At 39.2% G+C, this 16,068-nt stretch overlaps 1 protein-coding gene across 1 annotated transcript in view; it reads right to left on the reverse strand.

Moving 5' to 3' along the window:
* Positions 1-3,546: 3,546 nt before the first annotated feature.
* slc12a1 (solute carrier family 12 member 1) overlaps positions 3,547-16,068 on the reverse strand; it is a 132,449-nt gene continuing 119,927 nt past the window's right edge. Inside the window, exons 22-26 of the mRNA XM_045689383.2 lie at positions 8,161-8,272; positions 7,800-7,886; positions 7,043-7,178; positions 6,470-6,537; positions 3,547-6,112 (exon numbers count right to left, since the gene is read on the reverse strand). Of these exons, the coding sequence (XP_045545339.2) occupies positions 5,977-6,112; positions 6,470-6,537; positions 7,043-7,178; positions 7,800-7,886; positions 8,161-8,272 (539 nt within the window). The 3' untranslated portion in view covers positions 3,547-5,976. The remainder of the gene's footprint in view (positions 6,113-6,469; positions 6,538-7,042; positions 7,179-7,799; positions 7,887-8,160; positions 8,273-16,068) is intronic.

Consider the following 16,068-nt stretch of genomic DNA (forward strand, 5'->3'; position numbering starts at 1 on the left):
TATTTAATTTTTTTTTTTGGTTTTTTTTTTTGTATAAGTTAATGGAGTTCTTAAGGTATTTAGAATGGTATCATGTTGGGGGTTAAGACATTGGGATGATTCTGTAAAGTGTTCGGAAAAGCAAATTACAGAAAGTGTCCCACTTTACCAATACTCACCCTATATCATTTACAGTTGAAGTCGGACGTTTACATACACTTAGGTTGGAGTCATTAAAACTCGTTTTTCAACTACTCCACAAATGTCTTGTTTACAAACTATAGTTTTGGCAAGTCGGTTCGGACATCTACTTGGTGCATGACACAAGTAATTTTTCCAACAAATGTTTACAGACAGATTATTTCACTTAATTCACTGTATTACAATTCCAGTGGGTCAGAAGTTTACATACACTATGTTGACTGTGCCTTTAAACAGCTTGGAAAATTCCAGAAAATGATGTCATGGTTTTAGAAGCTTCTGATAGGCCAATTGACATCATTTGAGTGAATTGGAGGTGTACCTGTGGATGTATTTCAAGGCCTACCTTCAAACTCAGTGCCTCTTTGCTTGACATCATGGGAAAATCAGAAGAAATCAGCCAAGACCTCAGAAAGAAAATTGGTTGGTTCAAAATTGGTTGGTCTGGTTCATCCTTGGGAGCAATTTCCAAACGCCAGAAGGTTCATCTGTACAAACAATAGTACGCAAGTATAAACACCATGGGACCACGCAGCCGTCATACCACTCAGGAAGGAGACGCTTTCTGTCTTCTAGAGATGAACGTACTTTGGTGAGAAAAGTGCAAATAAATCCCAGAACAACAGAAAAGGACCTTGTGAAGATGCTGGAGGAAACGGGTACATAAAGTATCTCTATCCACAGTAAAACGAGTCCTATATTGATATAACCTGAAAGGCTGCTCGGCAAGGAAGAAGCCACTGCTCCAAAACCGCCATAAAAAAGCCAGACTACGGTTTGCAACTGCACATGGGGACAAAGATCTTACTTTTTGGAGAAATGTCCTCTGGTCTGATGAAACAAAAATAGAACTGTTTGGCCATAATGACCATTGTTATGTTTGGAGGAAAAAGGGGGACGCTTGCAAGCCGAAGAACACCATCCCAACCGTGAAGCACGGGGGTGGCAGCATCATGTTGTGGGGGTGCTTTGTTGCAGGAGGGACTGGTGCACTTCACAAAATAGATGGCATCATGAGGGAGGAAAATTATGTGGATATATTGAAGCAACATCTCAAGACATCAGTCAGGAAGTTAAAGCTTGGTCGCAAATGGGTCTTCCAAATGGACAATGACCCCAAGCATACTTCCAAAGTTGTGGTAAAATGGCTTCAGGACAACAAAGTCAAGCTATTGGAGTGGCCATCACAAAGCCCTGACCTTAATCCTATAGAAAATGTGTGGGCAGAACTGAAAACGCGTGTGCGAGCAAGGAGGCCTACAAACCTGACTCAGTTACACCAGCTCTGTCAGGAGGAAATTCACCCAAGTTATTGTGGGAAGCTTGTGGAAGGCTACCCAAAACGTTTGACCCAAGTTAAACAATTTAAAGGCAATGCTACCAAATGCCAACTGAGTGTATGTAAACTTCTGACCCACTGGGAATGTGATGAAAGAAATAAAAGCTGAAATAAATCATTCTCTCTACCATTAATTTGACATTTGACATTCTTTAAATAAAGTGTTGATCCTAACTGACCTAAGACAGGGTATTTTTTACTAGGATTAAATGTCAGGAATTGTGAAAAACAGAGTTTAAATGTATTTGGCTAAGGTGTATGTAAACTTCCAACTTCAACTGTACATACAATTAAAAGTGGAGAGTGGAGGCTGTTATAGCAGCAAAGGGGGACCAACTCCATATTAATACCCATGATTTTGGTTGTGTATTTCATTTCAGACATTTTCAAAAAATTCTAAAAACATGTTTTCACTTTGTAATTATGGGGTATTGTGTGTAGATGGGTGAGATTTTTTTTAATTGAATCTATTTTGAATTCAGACTGTAACACAACAAAATGGAATAAGTCAAGGGTATGATTACTTTCTAAAGGCACTGTATAACCCACTAACAGACCTTATAACCAGAGAGGAAGAGGCGATAGATCATATTTTTTGCCAAATAGCTAGATAGCTACTTTATCACGTCATGCATGGTTTGTTTGTGACCCTGGTAACAATAACTAATGGTAGCTAGCTGGAGTGATGTGTGCATCATTCTCCTCCTAAAATGCACTGCATGGTCATTCTGATGTCTGCATTGGCCTGCAGCATTTACGGTGATATGGTCCCTGCCATATGCGCTTCATGGAGCAGAGCAGAGCTGTTGTGAAGGAAGTTGTCAAGGAAGTGAGTTTGTGTTTATACAGGACCTCCCGCCCTCACCTACCGTCAACCAATCATGTCATTGCAGAGTTATACAGAGCCCTCGCATTGTTACAACATTTGGGAGACGCAATGCGGTGCAGAGCTCAATTTGGCCTCTGCATGCCTCTGGATCACACCCTCCATATGGAGCCTCTGAACACATTTTCGGATCAAGCATAAATTGTCTTTTACCCCCCCCCCCATGTGTGTCCGTCCCAGGCCAGGTAGCTCCCTCATGCTCCTGTTGTGTAATGGAAGACTTGTAGCTTGGGGCTAATAACCAATGATATATATATATATATATATATATATATATATATATATATATATATATATATATATATATATATATATATATATATATATATATATATATATATATATATATAAACCCTGGATTGCTGATGCTATGTATTGGCCATTGAGAGGCTTTGAAGCCACTGGTCGGCCATATTGTCACTCCCCAGTAGGCGCAGTCCTCCCTCCATAGCAGTGTTTCTCAACTCTGGTCCTCGTGAAAATGTGGTCAGAGACAAAAGCATCTGATTCTATGTGTCAAAGTCTTGATGATTAGTTGAGTGGTAGGATCAGGTGTGCCTGTCCAGGGGGCCATAAGAAAAATATGTACTGTTGGGGGGAACTGGAGGACTGAAACACTGCTCCATAGGAATTAATGGATTTCTACAGTATTTCAATTGAATATTTCAAGGACAAAATTACATGTATTTATGTATTATTTTTTTGTAGTGGGGACACTATCATTAGTAATCTCAAACATATACTCTAAGGAAAATATTTGTATATATTGTTTATGTTTTGCTCACATAATATAATTTAAAAGTATGCATTAAGGTGTCTATAATATAATATATTTGGCAAAAATAAATGTAGACATTAATAAATGCATTTCTCTAGCTTCCAAAATATTATTTACAATGGTGTAGGAGTGCCAAGATGGAGGTTCAGTGGCTTCAACACAGCGCCCCTATCCGTCATCTAGTGTATATTTAAATCATTGCTAATAACCAAGGACTGAACACAAGAAAGGTTGGCATACCCAACTATTGTATTATTCTGCATTATGTTCTATATATCTAAATTTGAGAATAATGTAACCAACCTATTGTCTTCTAATGTAATGTGTCTGACCATCTTGATGGACACAAATTATGAGGAAAAATAAGAGTAACTCAACATTTTATTCCTTCTTCATAATACATTAATTAAAATATTACAGTTAAATATGATAATGACTGAGTCTTATAAAAGACAATGGTTGAAATACAGAAATAAAGCAAGCATTTCTATATTGAAAATATACTGCACATAGGTTGATTTACATTTTCCTGTTTTGTTTAATAGATTTTCATCACAGTGTGTGTGTGTGCGTGCCTGCGTGCGTACGTGTGTGCATGAGTGTGTGTATTAAGGTAGTAAATGATCCCTTCATTATTTCCCTAGACATTCAACTAGTAGCTACTTGTGTGGAATATACACATCTATACAAAGTATTATACAGTATTCTTCAATGGATATCAAACTAATCTTAATTTTTTTATCAAGTTATCAACGCCACTAGTAGCATTTGAATATAATTTTTTTTTAAAACTGTTATTTGTATATTGATCACTTTTTGCATAGGTAATTTGTTTTCTATAATGTTCATTTCCTAGAACACCATCATATTTGTGCATACTAGCCTACATACACAGTGTACAAAACATTAAGGACACCTTCCTGAGTTGCCCGCAGAACAGTCTCAATTAGCATTCCACAGGAATGCTGGCCCATGTTGACTCCAATGCTTTCCACAGTTGTGTCAAGTTGGTTGGATATCCTTTGGGTGGTGGACCATTCTTGATACACATGGGAAGCTGTTGAGTGTGAAAAACCCAGCAGCGTTACAGTTCTTGACACAAACCGGTGAGCCTGACACCTACTACCATACCCCGTTCAAAGGCACTTAAATATTTTGTCTTGCCCATTCACCCTCTGAATGGCACTCATACACAATCCATGTCTCAATTGTCTCAAGGCTTAAAAATCCTTCTTTAACCTGTCTCCTCCCGTTCATCTATACTGATTGACGTGGATTTAACAAGTGACATCAATAAGGGATCATAGCTTTCACCTGGATTCACCTGGTCAGTCTATGTCATGGAAAGAGCAGGTGTCCTTAATGTTTTGTGTACTCAGTGTATATCATCTGTTGTTCCCCCAAAATAAGAATTATACATATAGGCTAGCTGCAAGCAGCAATTGTTTTACCTTTATTTAACTAGGCAAGTCAGTTAAGAACAAATTCTTATTTTCAATGATGGCCTAGGAACAGTGGGTTAACTGCCTTGTTCAGGGGCAGAACGACAGATTTGTACCTTGTCAGCTCAGGGATTTGAACTTGTAACCTTCCAGTTACTAGTCCAACACTCTAACCACGCTGCCGCCCCAGGCCCAAGCTTTTTTACCCTTTCTCAAATATTTCGCCATTATTTAAGTCATCAAATTCAGCCACAACACCAACAATACCTCACTGTCTAGGGATGTCTATCTGAAAGCAGCAGTGTTGGGATTTGAACCTGGGCCGCCATGGGTTGGCATGAATGTATTACAAGACAAAGGCACTAACCCATGCTGGCCTCAGGGTTGAGAACTATGGAAGAGCCTGTATGTATTAACTACAGGTTCTGGTCTTGACTCAATCTCTTGCTCTTACACCAATCTCATAATATAGAATAATATCATTAATGCCATTTATCAGATACTTTTATCTAAAGCAACTTACTGTCATGCGTGCCAAAAATGTTTTACGTATGGATGGTCCCGGATATCAAACCCATTATCCTGGCATTGCAAGCACCATGCTCTACCAACTGTGCTACAGAGGACCACTATGTGGGTAGTGGACAAGTGTACATTTAAGGAAAAAGTATACCGTATTGAGATGCATAGCCAGCAGGGGGCTCCAACTAGCCTGGGACCAGTCTGTCATCTAACATCCCAGTCGTATACCAAAGATTTACCAGATGTATTGGGTCACCAATTTACACCATCCCTCCAAGTTTGGTCTCTGTAGGTCAAACTATTTAAGCACTATAGCTCTCTTGAAATTGTAATAATAATAATAATAATAATAATATGTCAGAATAATAATATCCTTAACAATAACACTAACTGTAAGTTGCTCTGGACAAGAGCATCTGTTACATGACTAATATATATATATATAATATATATATATATATATATATATATATAATAATAAGAGTTTTCCGGCCCAATTCAGGGCTTGGACCCCTAATTATGCACCACATGTACAATTCCAACGGGGTGCAGCATAGGCACTGGCAGTGTAACTGACCCATCCCAGGCAGTGTCCGGTCCTTGTGCCCATATATCCCTGAGTCCAAATATCTGTGTTGCGTCGTCACTATTTGATCATGCTAGAAAAGACGGAAGAGCATCACTTTCTAACCTTTAACCTTTCCCATAACCTTATCCCTAACCAACACCTTTTCATTTAAACTGATAGCAACTAACTCCTGGATATTGATGAAAGTGCCTTGGTTGTCCCTTGTGGCATGGCCATCTAGTGACTGCTGAGAGGGTTGGTCTATGAGTAGAAGGTGAGGACGCTCTTGTGGTTGCCTCTGATCAACATGGTGGGAGGGAGGTTCTTGGTGAGGATGTCCAACCAGGCCATGTAGAGGTGGTCAGAGACTGAGCCTAGACGGGCGATGGGCATACTCCTGCAAAGTGGGAAGTACAGTATTAAACCTAAGTTATCTAAACAGTAGGCTATTAGCAGCTCGGTCACCACTATATGGCCGTGGGTGTCTCAGGGGGATTTCACACATGCGTCTAATACACAGTTGAAACAGGACAGATATAAGCACCAACCAAATGATTATTATTATTGTTATATACCTCAGTTAGCTTCATAGTTCTGTGACACATTGGACTATCATATTTCTGTATTTTTTACAGAGAGATTGATAGATGATGATATGGCTCTTGTTGGTGTCTCTTTTATAATTAGGGCCTAGAGTTTTTCCTGAACACATAGTGACCTGACCAGGAAAAAGTCTACAGTATATTGTACTTACACTATGATGAGGTTGGCAGCTCGGGAGTTCTCCTGCAGTAGTTCATTCAGCCTGACCTGGAGGTTGGTCTGGAGGGGAGAGGACACAAAGTGGTGGTGGGTCACATGGTTGGTATGACAACCATGTAAGGCTTCAGTGAAAACACAGCTGTCTACTTCTGTTGCTACTGCATCATGGGACTGTTGGATTCTATTGTCCAGATTAATACATTACATTCTACTACAAGAAGATAGAGTTGAGCACAGTGCTTGACTTGGACTGAAAAAGGTTCCGGTACTCATTTTGGGTGCAGGTACTGTTTATATTTAGGTGAAGGAACTCCACAATACTTTTGAGCTAATATTCTATAAGAACAAAAGGAGCTCAAGCAATGGAACATTTGAGGTGCTGGTACTCAGCCCCGGTGAGCTGCCCAAGTCAAGCACTGGCTGAGCATGTTCATTCATGTTGTACTGCAATGAGCACAGTATGTGGTTGTTAATCAGTTATTGGTCTCTGTGGTGAGCACTGAGCAGTGGTCTGTCTCTACAAGTCTCTATGGTGAGCAGTCACTTGTCTGTTTCTAGACTCCACCTTTTCCTCGAAGGTGTCCAGCTCGGCATCAGAGATCTTCCAGGGGTTGTCTTTCCTCAGAGCCTCGGCCAAAGTGGTGCTCTTTGACCCCTCGTGAAGACGGAACGGCTCGATCATGTCCTCAAACATCTTCCAGCTGGGGGACGAACACAGACAGGAGTTATCAGGATTAATCAGGTATTAATTACTGATCCTATGACTTCAGATATCAGGAATATTATATTTTACTTGTGCATGTTGTCATTCATCTTGGCACCCAGAATGAAATCGGCCACTCTGACAGCAGAGATGGACCAGTTTGAAGCTGGGGATGATTAGCCATGATGTATTCATTCATGTGAGTTGTCTTTTCTTGTGTAAATACTGAATGAGACAAAGTTGTGCGTCTGTTTTATATAGTCATTAACTATCTCACTATAATAGAGCCTTTATCCATTTCCTGACTGGTGTTGCTTTCGGCTGACTGCTGATCACATCCCTGACGTGTGGTTGGTCAGCTGAGTGTGACCTCACGGCTACAGTACAGAATGTCTGGAATCTCTCCCACCACAGCATGTGAGCGACAGTGTGTGTGTGTGTGTGTGTGTGTGAGCAATCACATCTCCCCAAGGTTGTCTCTCTCTCTGTGTGTGTGTGTGTGTGTGTGTGTGGTGTGTGTGTGTGTGTGTGTGTGTGTGTGTGTGTGTGTGTGTGTGTGTGTGTGTGTGTGTGTGTGTGTGTGTGTGTGTGTGTGTGTGTGTGTGTGTGTGTGTATTACCTGTTAGAGTTGGGGTTTTGGGTGATGTCGTCGATGACGTGGATGTCTGCATATTTGATCCTGAACTTCTCCAGCAGAGACTTCATCCTATAAACACAGACACACAGAGAGTCACACACTGATCACCACTGCTATGCGCTGCGATATAACATGTCTTATTTCCAAAGATGTGCTTGTTTAGCCAGTCTGTTTCTGCTCTCTTGCCAACTCCTTATGGAATTGTAATGTGTGGCATGACCATGGCAGCAATGGATTAGTGACAAGTACAAACAGATCTGGGACCAGGCTAGTGGTTGTTGACGATTAGACTGTATTCCGGATCTTCCTCTGTTCATAAATGATTGAAATTGATCATATGTACTCATGTCTGTCCTGTTCGACACGTCCCGGCTGGCCAGCGATGAAGATCCTCATCTTACAGTCCTTGAACTTCTTACGGGTGGTCAGGATGTAGGGCAGCAGTAGGGTTAGACCTGACAGACAGACAGACAGACAGACAGTGAGAGAAAGAGAGACAGTGTGTGTGAGAGAGAGAGACCGTGAGAGAGACAGTGAGATAGAGACAGACAGACAGACAGACAGACAGACAGACAGACAGACAGACAGACAGACAGACAGACATAAAGTGTGTGAGAGAGAGATAGACAGACAGAACGTGTGTGAGAGAGAGAGACAGACAGAGAGACAGGCAGAGAAAGAGAGAGCGTGAGGGAGGGAGGTAGGTAGCTATTTCATTCTATAAGCCTATTATGTGAAGAGAGTGATATATAGACATGCTGGGGTCTATAATGAAGAGTGATATAGACATGCTGTGGTCTATAATGAAGAGTGATATAGACATGCTGGGGTCTATAATGAAGAGTGTGATATAGACATGCTGGGGTCTATAATGAAGAGTGATATAGACATGCTGTGGTCTATAATGAAGAGAGTGATATAGACATGCTGTGGTCTATAATGAAGAGAGTGATAGAGACATGCTGGGGTCTATAATGAAGAGAGTGATATAGACATGCTGGGGTCTATAATGAAGAGTGATATAGACATGCTGGGGTCTATAATGAAGAGAGTGATATAGACATGCTGGGGTCTATAATGAAGAGAGTGATAGAGACATGCTGGGGTCTATAATGAAGAGAGTGATATAGACATGCTGTGGTCTATAATGAAGAGAGTGATATAGACATGCTGTGGTCTATAATGAAGAGTGTGATATAGACATGCTGGGGTCTATAATGAAGAGTGATATAGACATGCTGTGGTCTATAATGAAGAGAGTGATATAGACATGCTGTGGTCTATAATGAAGAGAGTGATAGAGACATGCTGGGGTCTATAATGAAGAGAGTGATATAGACATGCTGGGGTCTATAATGAAGAGTGATATAGACATGCTGGGGTCTATAATGAAGAGTGATATAGACATGCTGTGGTCTATTATGAAGAATGATATAGACATGCTGTAGTCTATAATGAAGAGAGTGATATAGACATGCTGTGGTCTATAATGAAGAGAGTGATATAGACATGCTGTGGTCTATAATGAAGAGAGTGATATAGACATGCTGGGGTCTATAATGAAGAGAGTGATATAGACATGCTGTAGTCTATAATGAAGAGAGTGATATAGACCACAGCATGTCTATAATGAAGAGAGTGATATAGACATGCTGGGGTCTATAATGAAGAGTGATATAGACATACTGTGGTCTATTATGAAGAGTGATATAGACAGGCTGTGGTATATAATGAAGATAGTGATATAGACATGCTGTGGTCTATTATGAAGAATAATATAGACATGCTGTAGTCTATAATGAAGAGAGTGATATAGACATGCTGTGGTCTATAATGAAGAGAGTGATATAGACATGCTGGGGTCTATAATGAAGAGTGATATAGACATGCTGTGGTCTATAATGAAGAGAGTGATAGAGACATGCTGGGGTCTATAATGAAGAGAGTGATATAGACATGCTGGGGTCTATAATGAAGAGTGATATAGACATGCTGGGGTCTATAATGAAGAGAGTGATATAGACATGCTGTGGTCTATAATGAAGAGAGTGATAGAGACATGCTGGGGTCTATAATGAAGAGAGTGATATAGACATGCTGTGGTCTATAATAAAGAGAGTGATATAGACATGCTGTGGTCTATAATGAAGAGAGTGATATAGACATGCTGTGGTCTATAATGAAGAGAGTGATATAGACCACAGCATGTCTATAATGAAGAGAGTGATATAGACATGCTGGGGTCTATAATGAAGAGTGATATAGACATACTGTGGTCTATTATGAAGAGTGATATAGACAGGCTGTGGTATATAATGAAGATAGTGATATAGACATGCTGTGGTCTATTATGAAGAATAATATAGACATGCTGTAGTCTATAATGAAGAGAGTGATATAGACATGCTGTGGTCTATAATGAAGAGAGTGATATAGACATGCTGGGGTCTATAATGAAGAGTGATATAGACATGCTGTGGTCTATAATGAAGAGAGTGATAGAGACATGCTGGGGTCTATAATGAAGAGAGTGATATAGACATGCTGTGGTCTATAATAAAGAGAGTGATATAGACATGCTGTGGTCTATAATGAAGAGAGTGATATAGACATGCTGGGGTCTATAATGAAGAGTGATATAGACATGCTGGGGTCTATAATGAAGAGAGTGATATAGACATGCTGTGGTCTATAATGAAGAGAGTGATAGAGACATGCTGGGGTCTATAATGAAGAGAGTGATATAGACATGCTGTGGTCTATAATAAAGAGAGTGATATAGACATGCTGTGGTCTATAATGAAGAGAGTGATATAGACATGCTGTGGTCTATAATGAAGAGAGTGATATAGACATGCTGGGGTCTATAATGAAGAGTGATATAGACATGCTGGGGTCTATAATGAAGAGAGTGATATAGACATGCTGGGGTCTATAATGAAGAGAGTGATAGAGACATGCTGGGGTCTATAATGAAGAGAGTGATATAGATATGCTGTGGTCTATAATGAAGAGAGTGATATAGACATGCTGTGGTCTATAATGAAGAGTGTGATATAGACATGCTGGGGTCTATAATGAAGAGTGATATAGACATGCTGTGGTCTATAATGAAGAGAGTGATATAGACATGCTGTGGTCTATAATGAAGAGAGTGATAGAGACATGCTGGGGTCTATAATGAAGAGAGTGATATAGACATGCTGGGGTCTATAATGAAGAGTGATATAGACATGCTGGGGTCTATAATGAAGAGTGATATAGACATGCTGTGGTCTATTATGAAGAATGATATAGACATGCTGTAGTCTATAATGAAGAGAGTGATATAGACATGCTGTGGTCTATAATGAAGAGAGTGATATAGACATGCTGTGGTCTATAATGAAGAGAGTGATATAGACATGCTGGGGTCTATAATGAAGAGAGTGATATAGACATGCTGTAGTCTATAATGAAGAGAGTGATATAGACCACAGCATGTCTATAATGAAGAGAGTGATATAGACATGCTGGGGTCTATAATGAAGAGTGATATAGACATACTGTGGTCTATTATGAAGAGTGATATAGACAGGCTGTGGTATATAATGAAGATAGTGATATAGACATGCTGTGGTCTATTATGAAGAATAATATAGACATGCTGTAGTCTATAATGAAGAGAGTGATATAGACATGCTGTGGTCTATAATGAAGAGAGTGATATAGACATGCTGGGGTCTATAATGAAGAGTGATATAGACATGCTGTGGTCTATAATGAAGAGAGTGATAGAGACATGCTGGGGTCTATAATGAAGAGAGTGATATAGACATGCTGGGGTCTATAATGAAGAGTGATATAGACATGCTGGGGTCTATAATGAAGAGAGTGATATAGACATGCTGTGGTCTATAATGAAGAGAGTGATAGAGACATGCTGGGGTCTATAATGAAGAGAGTGATATAGACATGCTGTGGTCTATAATAAAGAGAGTGATATAGACATGCTGTGGTCTATAATGAAGAGAGTGATATAGACATGCTGTGGTCTATAATGAAGAGAGTGATATAGACCACAGCATGTCTATAATGAAGAGAGTGATATAGACATGCTGGGGTCTATAATGAAGAGTGATATAGACATACTGTGGTCTATTATGAAGAGTGATATAGACAGGCTGTGGTATATAATGAAGATAGTGATATAGACATGCTGTGGTCTATTATGAAGAATAATATAGACATGCTGTAGTCTATAATGAAGAGAGTGATATAGACATGCTGTGGTCTATAATGAAGAGAGTGATATAGACATGCTGGGGTCTATAATGAAGAGTGATATAGACATGCTGTGGTCTATAATGAAGAGAGTGATAGAGACATGCTGGGGTCTATAATGAAGAGAGTGATATAGACATGCTGGGGTCTATAATGAAGAGTGATATAGACATGCTGGGGTCTATAATGAAGAGAGTGATATAGACATGCTGTGGTCTATAATGAAGAGAGTGATAGAGACATGCTGGGGTCTATAATGAAGAGAGTGATATAGACATGCTGTGGTCTATAATAAAGAGAGTGATATAGACATGCTGTGGTCTATAATGAAGAGAGTGATATAGACATGCTGTGGTCTATAATGAAGAGAGTGATATAGACATGCTGGGGTCTATAATGAAGAGAGTGATATAGACATGCTGTGGTCTATAATGAAGAGTGATATAGACATGCTGTGGTCTATTATGAAGAATGATATAGACATGCTGTAGTCTATAATGAAGAGAGTGATATAGATATGCTGTGGTCTATAATGAAGAGAGTGATATAGACATGCTGTGGTCTATTATGAAGAATAATATAGACATGCTGTAGTCTATAATGAAGAGAGTGATATAGACATGCTGTGGTCTATAATGAAGAGAGTGATATAGACATGCTGGGGTCTATAATGAAGAGTGATATAGACATGCTGTGGTCTATAATGAAGAGAGTGATAGAGACATGCTGGGGTCTATAATGAAGAGAGTGATATAGACATGCTGGGGTCTATAATGAAGAGTGATATAGACATGCTGGGGTCTATAATGAAGAGTGATATAGACATACTGTGGTCTATTATGAAGAGTGATATAGACAGGCTGTGGTATATAATGAAGATAGTGATATAGACATGCTGTGGTCTATTATGAAGAATAATATAGACATGCTGTAGTCTATAATGAAGAGAGTGATATAGACATGCTGTGGTCTATAATGAAGAGAGTGATATAGACATGCTGGGGTCTATAATGAAGAGTGATATAGACATGCTGTGGTCTATAATGAAGAGAGTGATAGAGACATGCTGGGGTCTATAATGAAGAGAGTGATATAGACATGCTGGGGTCTATAATGAAGAGTGATATAGACATGCTGGGGTCTATAATGAAGAGAGTGATATAGACATGCTGTGGTCTATAATGAAGAGAGTGATAGAGACATGCTGGGGTCTATAATGAAGAGAGTGATATAGACATGCTGTGGTCTATAATAAAGAGAGTGATATAGACATGCTGTGGTCTATAATGAAGAGAGTGATATAGACATGCTGTGGTCTATAATGAAGAGAGTGATATAGACATGCTGGGGTCTATAATGAAGAGAGTGATATAGACATGCTGTGGTCTATAATGAAGAGTGATATAGACATGCTGTGGTCTATTATGAAGAATGATATAGACATGCTGTAGTCTATAATGAAGAGAGTGATATAGATATGCTGTGGTCTATAATGAAGAGAGTGATATAGACATGCTGTGGTCTATAATGAAGAGAGTGATATAGACATGCTGGGGTCTATAATGAAGAGAGTGATATAGACATGCTGTAGTCTATAATGAAGAGAGTGATATAGACCACAGCATGTCTATAATGAAGAGAGTGATATAGACATGCTGTGGTCTATAATGAAGAGAGTGATATAGACCACAGCATGTCTATAATGAAGAGAGTGATATAGACATGCTGGGGTCTATAATGAAGAGTGATATAGACATACTGTGGTCTATTATGAAGAGTGATATAGACAGGCTGTGGTATATAATGAAGATAGTGATATAGACATGCTGTGGTCTATTATGAAGAATAATATAGACATGCTGTAGTCTATAATGAAGAGAGTGATATAGACATGCTGTGGTCTATAATGAAGAGAGTGATATAGACATGCTGGGGTCTATAATGAAGAGTGATATAGACATGCTGTGGTCTATAATGAAGAGAGTGATAGAGACATGCTGGGGTCTATAATGAAGAGAGTGATATAGACATGCTGGGGTCTATAATGAAGAGTGATATAGACATGCTGGGGTCTATAATGAAGAGAGTGATATAGACATGCTGTGGTCTATAATGAAGAGAGTGATAGAGACATGCTGGGGTCTATAATGAAGAGAGTGATATAGACATGCTGTGGTCTATAATAAAGAGAGTGATATAGACATGCTGTGGTCTATAATGAAGAGAGTGATATAGACATGCTGTGGTCTATAATGAAGAGAGTGATATAGACATGCTGGGGTCTATAATGAAGAGAGTGATATAGACATGCTGTGGTCTATAATGAAGAGTGATATAGACATGCTGTGGTCTATTATGAAGAATGATATAGACATGCTGTAGTCTATAATGAAGAGAGTGATATAGATATGCTGTGGTCTATAATGAAGAGAGTGATATAGACATGCTGTGGTCTATTATGAAGAATAATATAGACATGCTGTAGTCTATAATGAAGAGAGTGATATAGACATGCTGTGGTCTATAATGAAGAGAGTGATATAGACATGCTGGGGTCTATAATGAAGAGTGATATAGACATGCTGTGGTCTATAATGAAGAGAGTGATAGAGACATGCTGGGGTCTATAATGAAGAGAGTGATATAGACATGCTGGGGTCTATAATGAAGAGTGATATAGACATGCTGGGGTCTATAATGAAGAGTGATATAGACATACTGTGGTCTATTATGAAGAGTGATATAGACAGGCTGTGGTATATAATGAAGATAGTGATATAGACATGCTGTGGTCTATTATGAAGAATAATATAGACATGCTGTAGTCTATAATGAAGAGAGTGATATAGACATGCTGTGGTCTATAATGAAGAGAGTGATATAGACATGCTGGGGTCTATAATGAAGAGTGATATAGACATGCTGTGGTCTATAATGAAGAGAGTGATAGAGACATGCTGGGGTCTATAATGAAGAGAGTGATATAGACATGCTGGGGTCTATAATGAAGAGTGATATAGACATGCTGGGGTCTATAATGAAGAGAGTGATATAGACATGCTGTGGTCTATAATGAAGAGAGTGATAGAGACATGCTGGGGTCTATAATGAAGAGAGTGATATAGACATGCTGTGGTCTATAATAAAGAGAGTGATATAGACATGCTGTGGTCTATAATGAAGAGAGTGATATAGACATGCTGTGGTCTATAATGAAGAGAGTGATATAGACATGCTGGGGTCTATAATGAAGAGAGTGATATAGACATGCTGTGGTCTATAATGAAGAGTGATATAGACATGCTGTGGTCTATTATGAAGAATGATATAGACATGCTGTAGTCTATAATGAAGAGAGTGATATAGATATGCTGTGGTCTATAATGAAGAGAGTGATATAGACATGCTGTGGTCTATAATGAAGAGAGTGATATAGACATGCTGGGGTCTATAATGAAGAGAGTGATATAGACATGCTGTAGTCTATAATGAAGAGAGTGATATAGACCACAGCATGTCTATAATGAAGAGAGTGATATAGACATGCTGGGGTCTATAATGAAGAGTGATATAGACATGCTGTGGTCTATTATGAAGAGTGATATAGACATGCTGTGGTATATAATGAGGATAGTGATATAGACATGCTGTGGTCTATAATGAAGAGAGTGATATAGACATGCTGTGGTTTATAATGAAGAGAGTGATATAGACATGCTGTGGTATATAATGAAGATAGTGATATAGACAGGCTGTGGTCTATAATGAAGAGAGTGATATAGACATGCTGGGGTCTATAATGAAGAGAGTGATATAGACATGCTGGGGTCTATAATGAAGAGAGTGATATAGACATGCTGGGGTCTATAATGAAGAGTGATATAGACATGCTGTGGTCTATAATGAAGAGAGTGATAGAGACATGCTGGGGTCTATAATGAAGAGAGTGATATAGACATGCTGGGGTCTATAATGAAGAGTGATATAG

The sequence above is a fragment of the Salmo salar genome, chromosome 11 (assembly GCF_965601325.2).
Source record: "Salmo salar chromosome 11, fSalSal1, whole genome shotgun sequence".
NCBI lineage: Eukaryota > Metazoa > Chordata > Actinopteri > Salmoniformes > Salmonidae > Salmo > Salmo salar.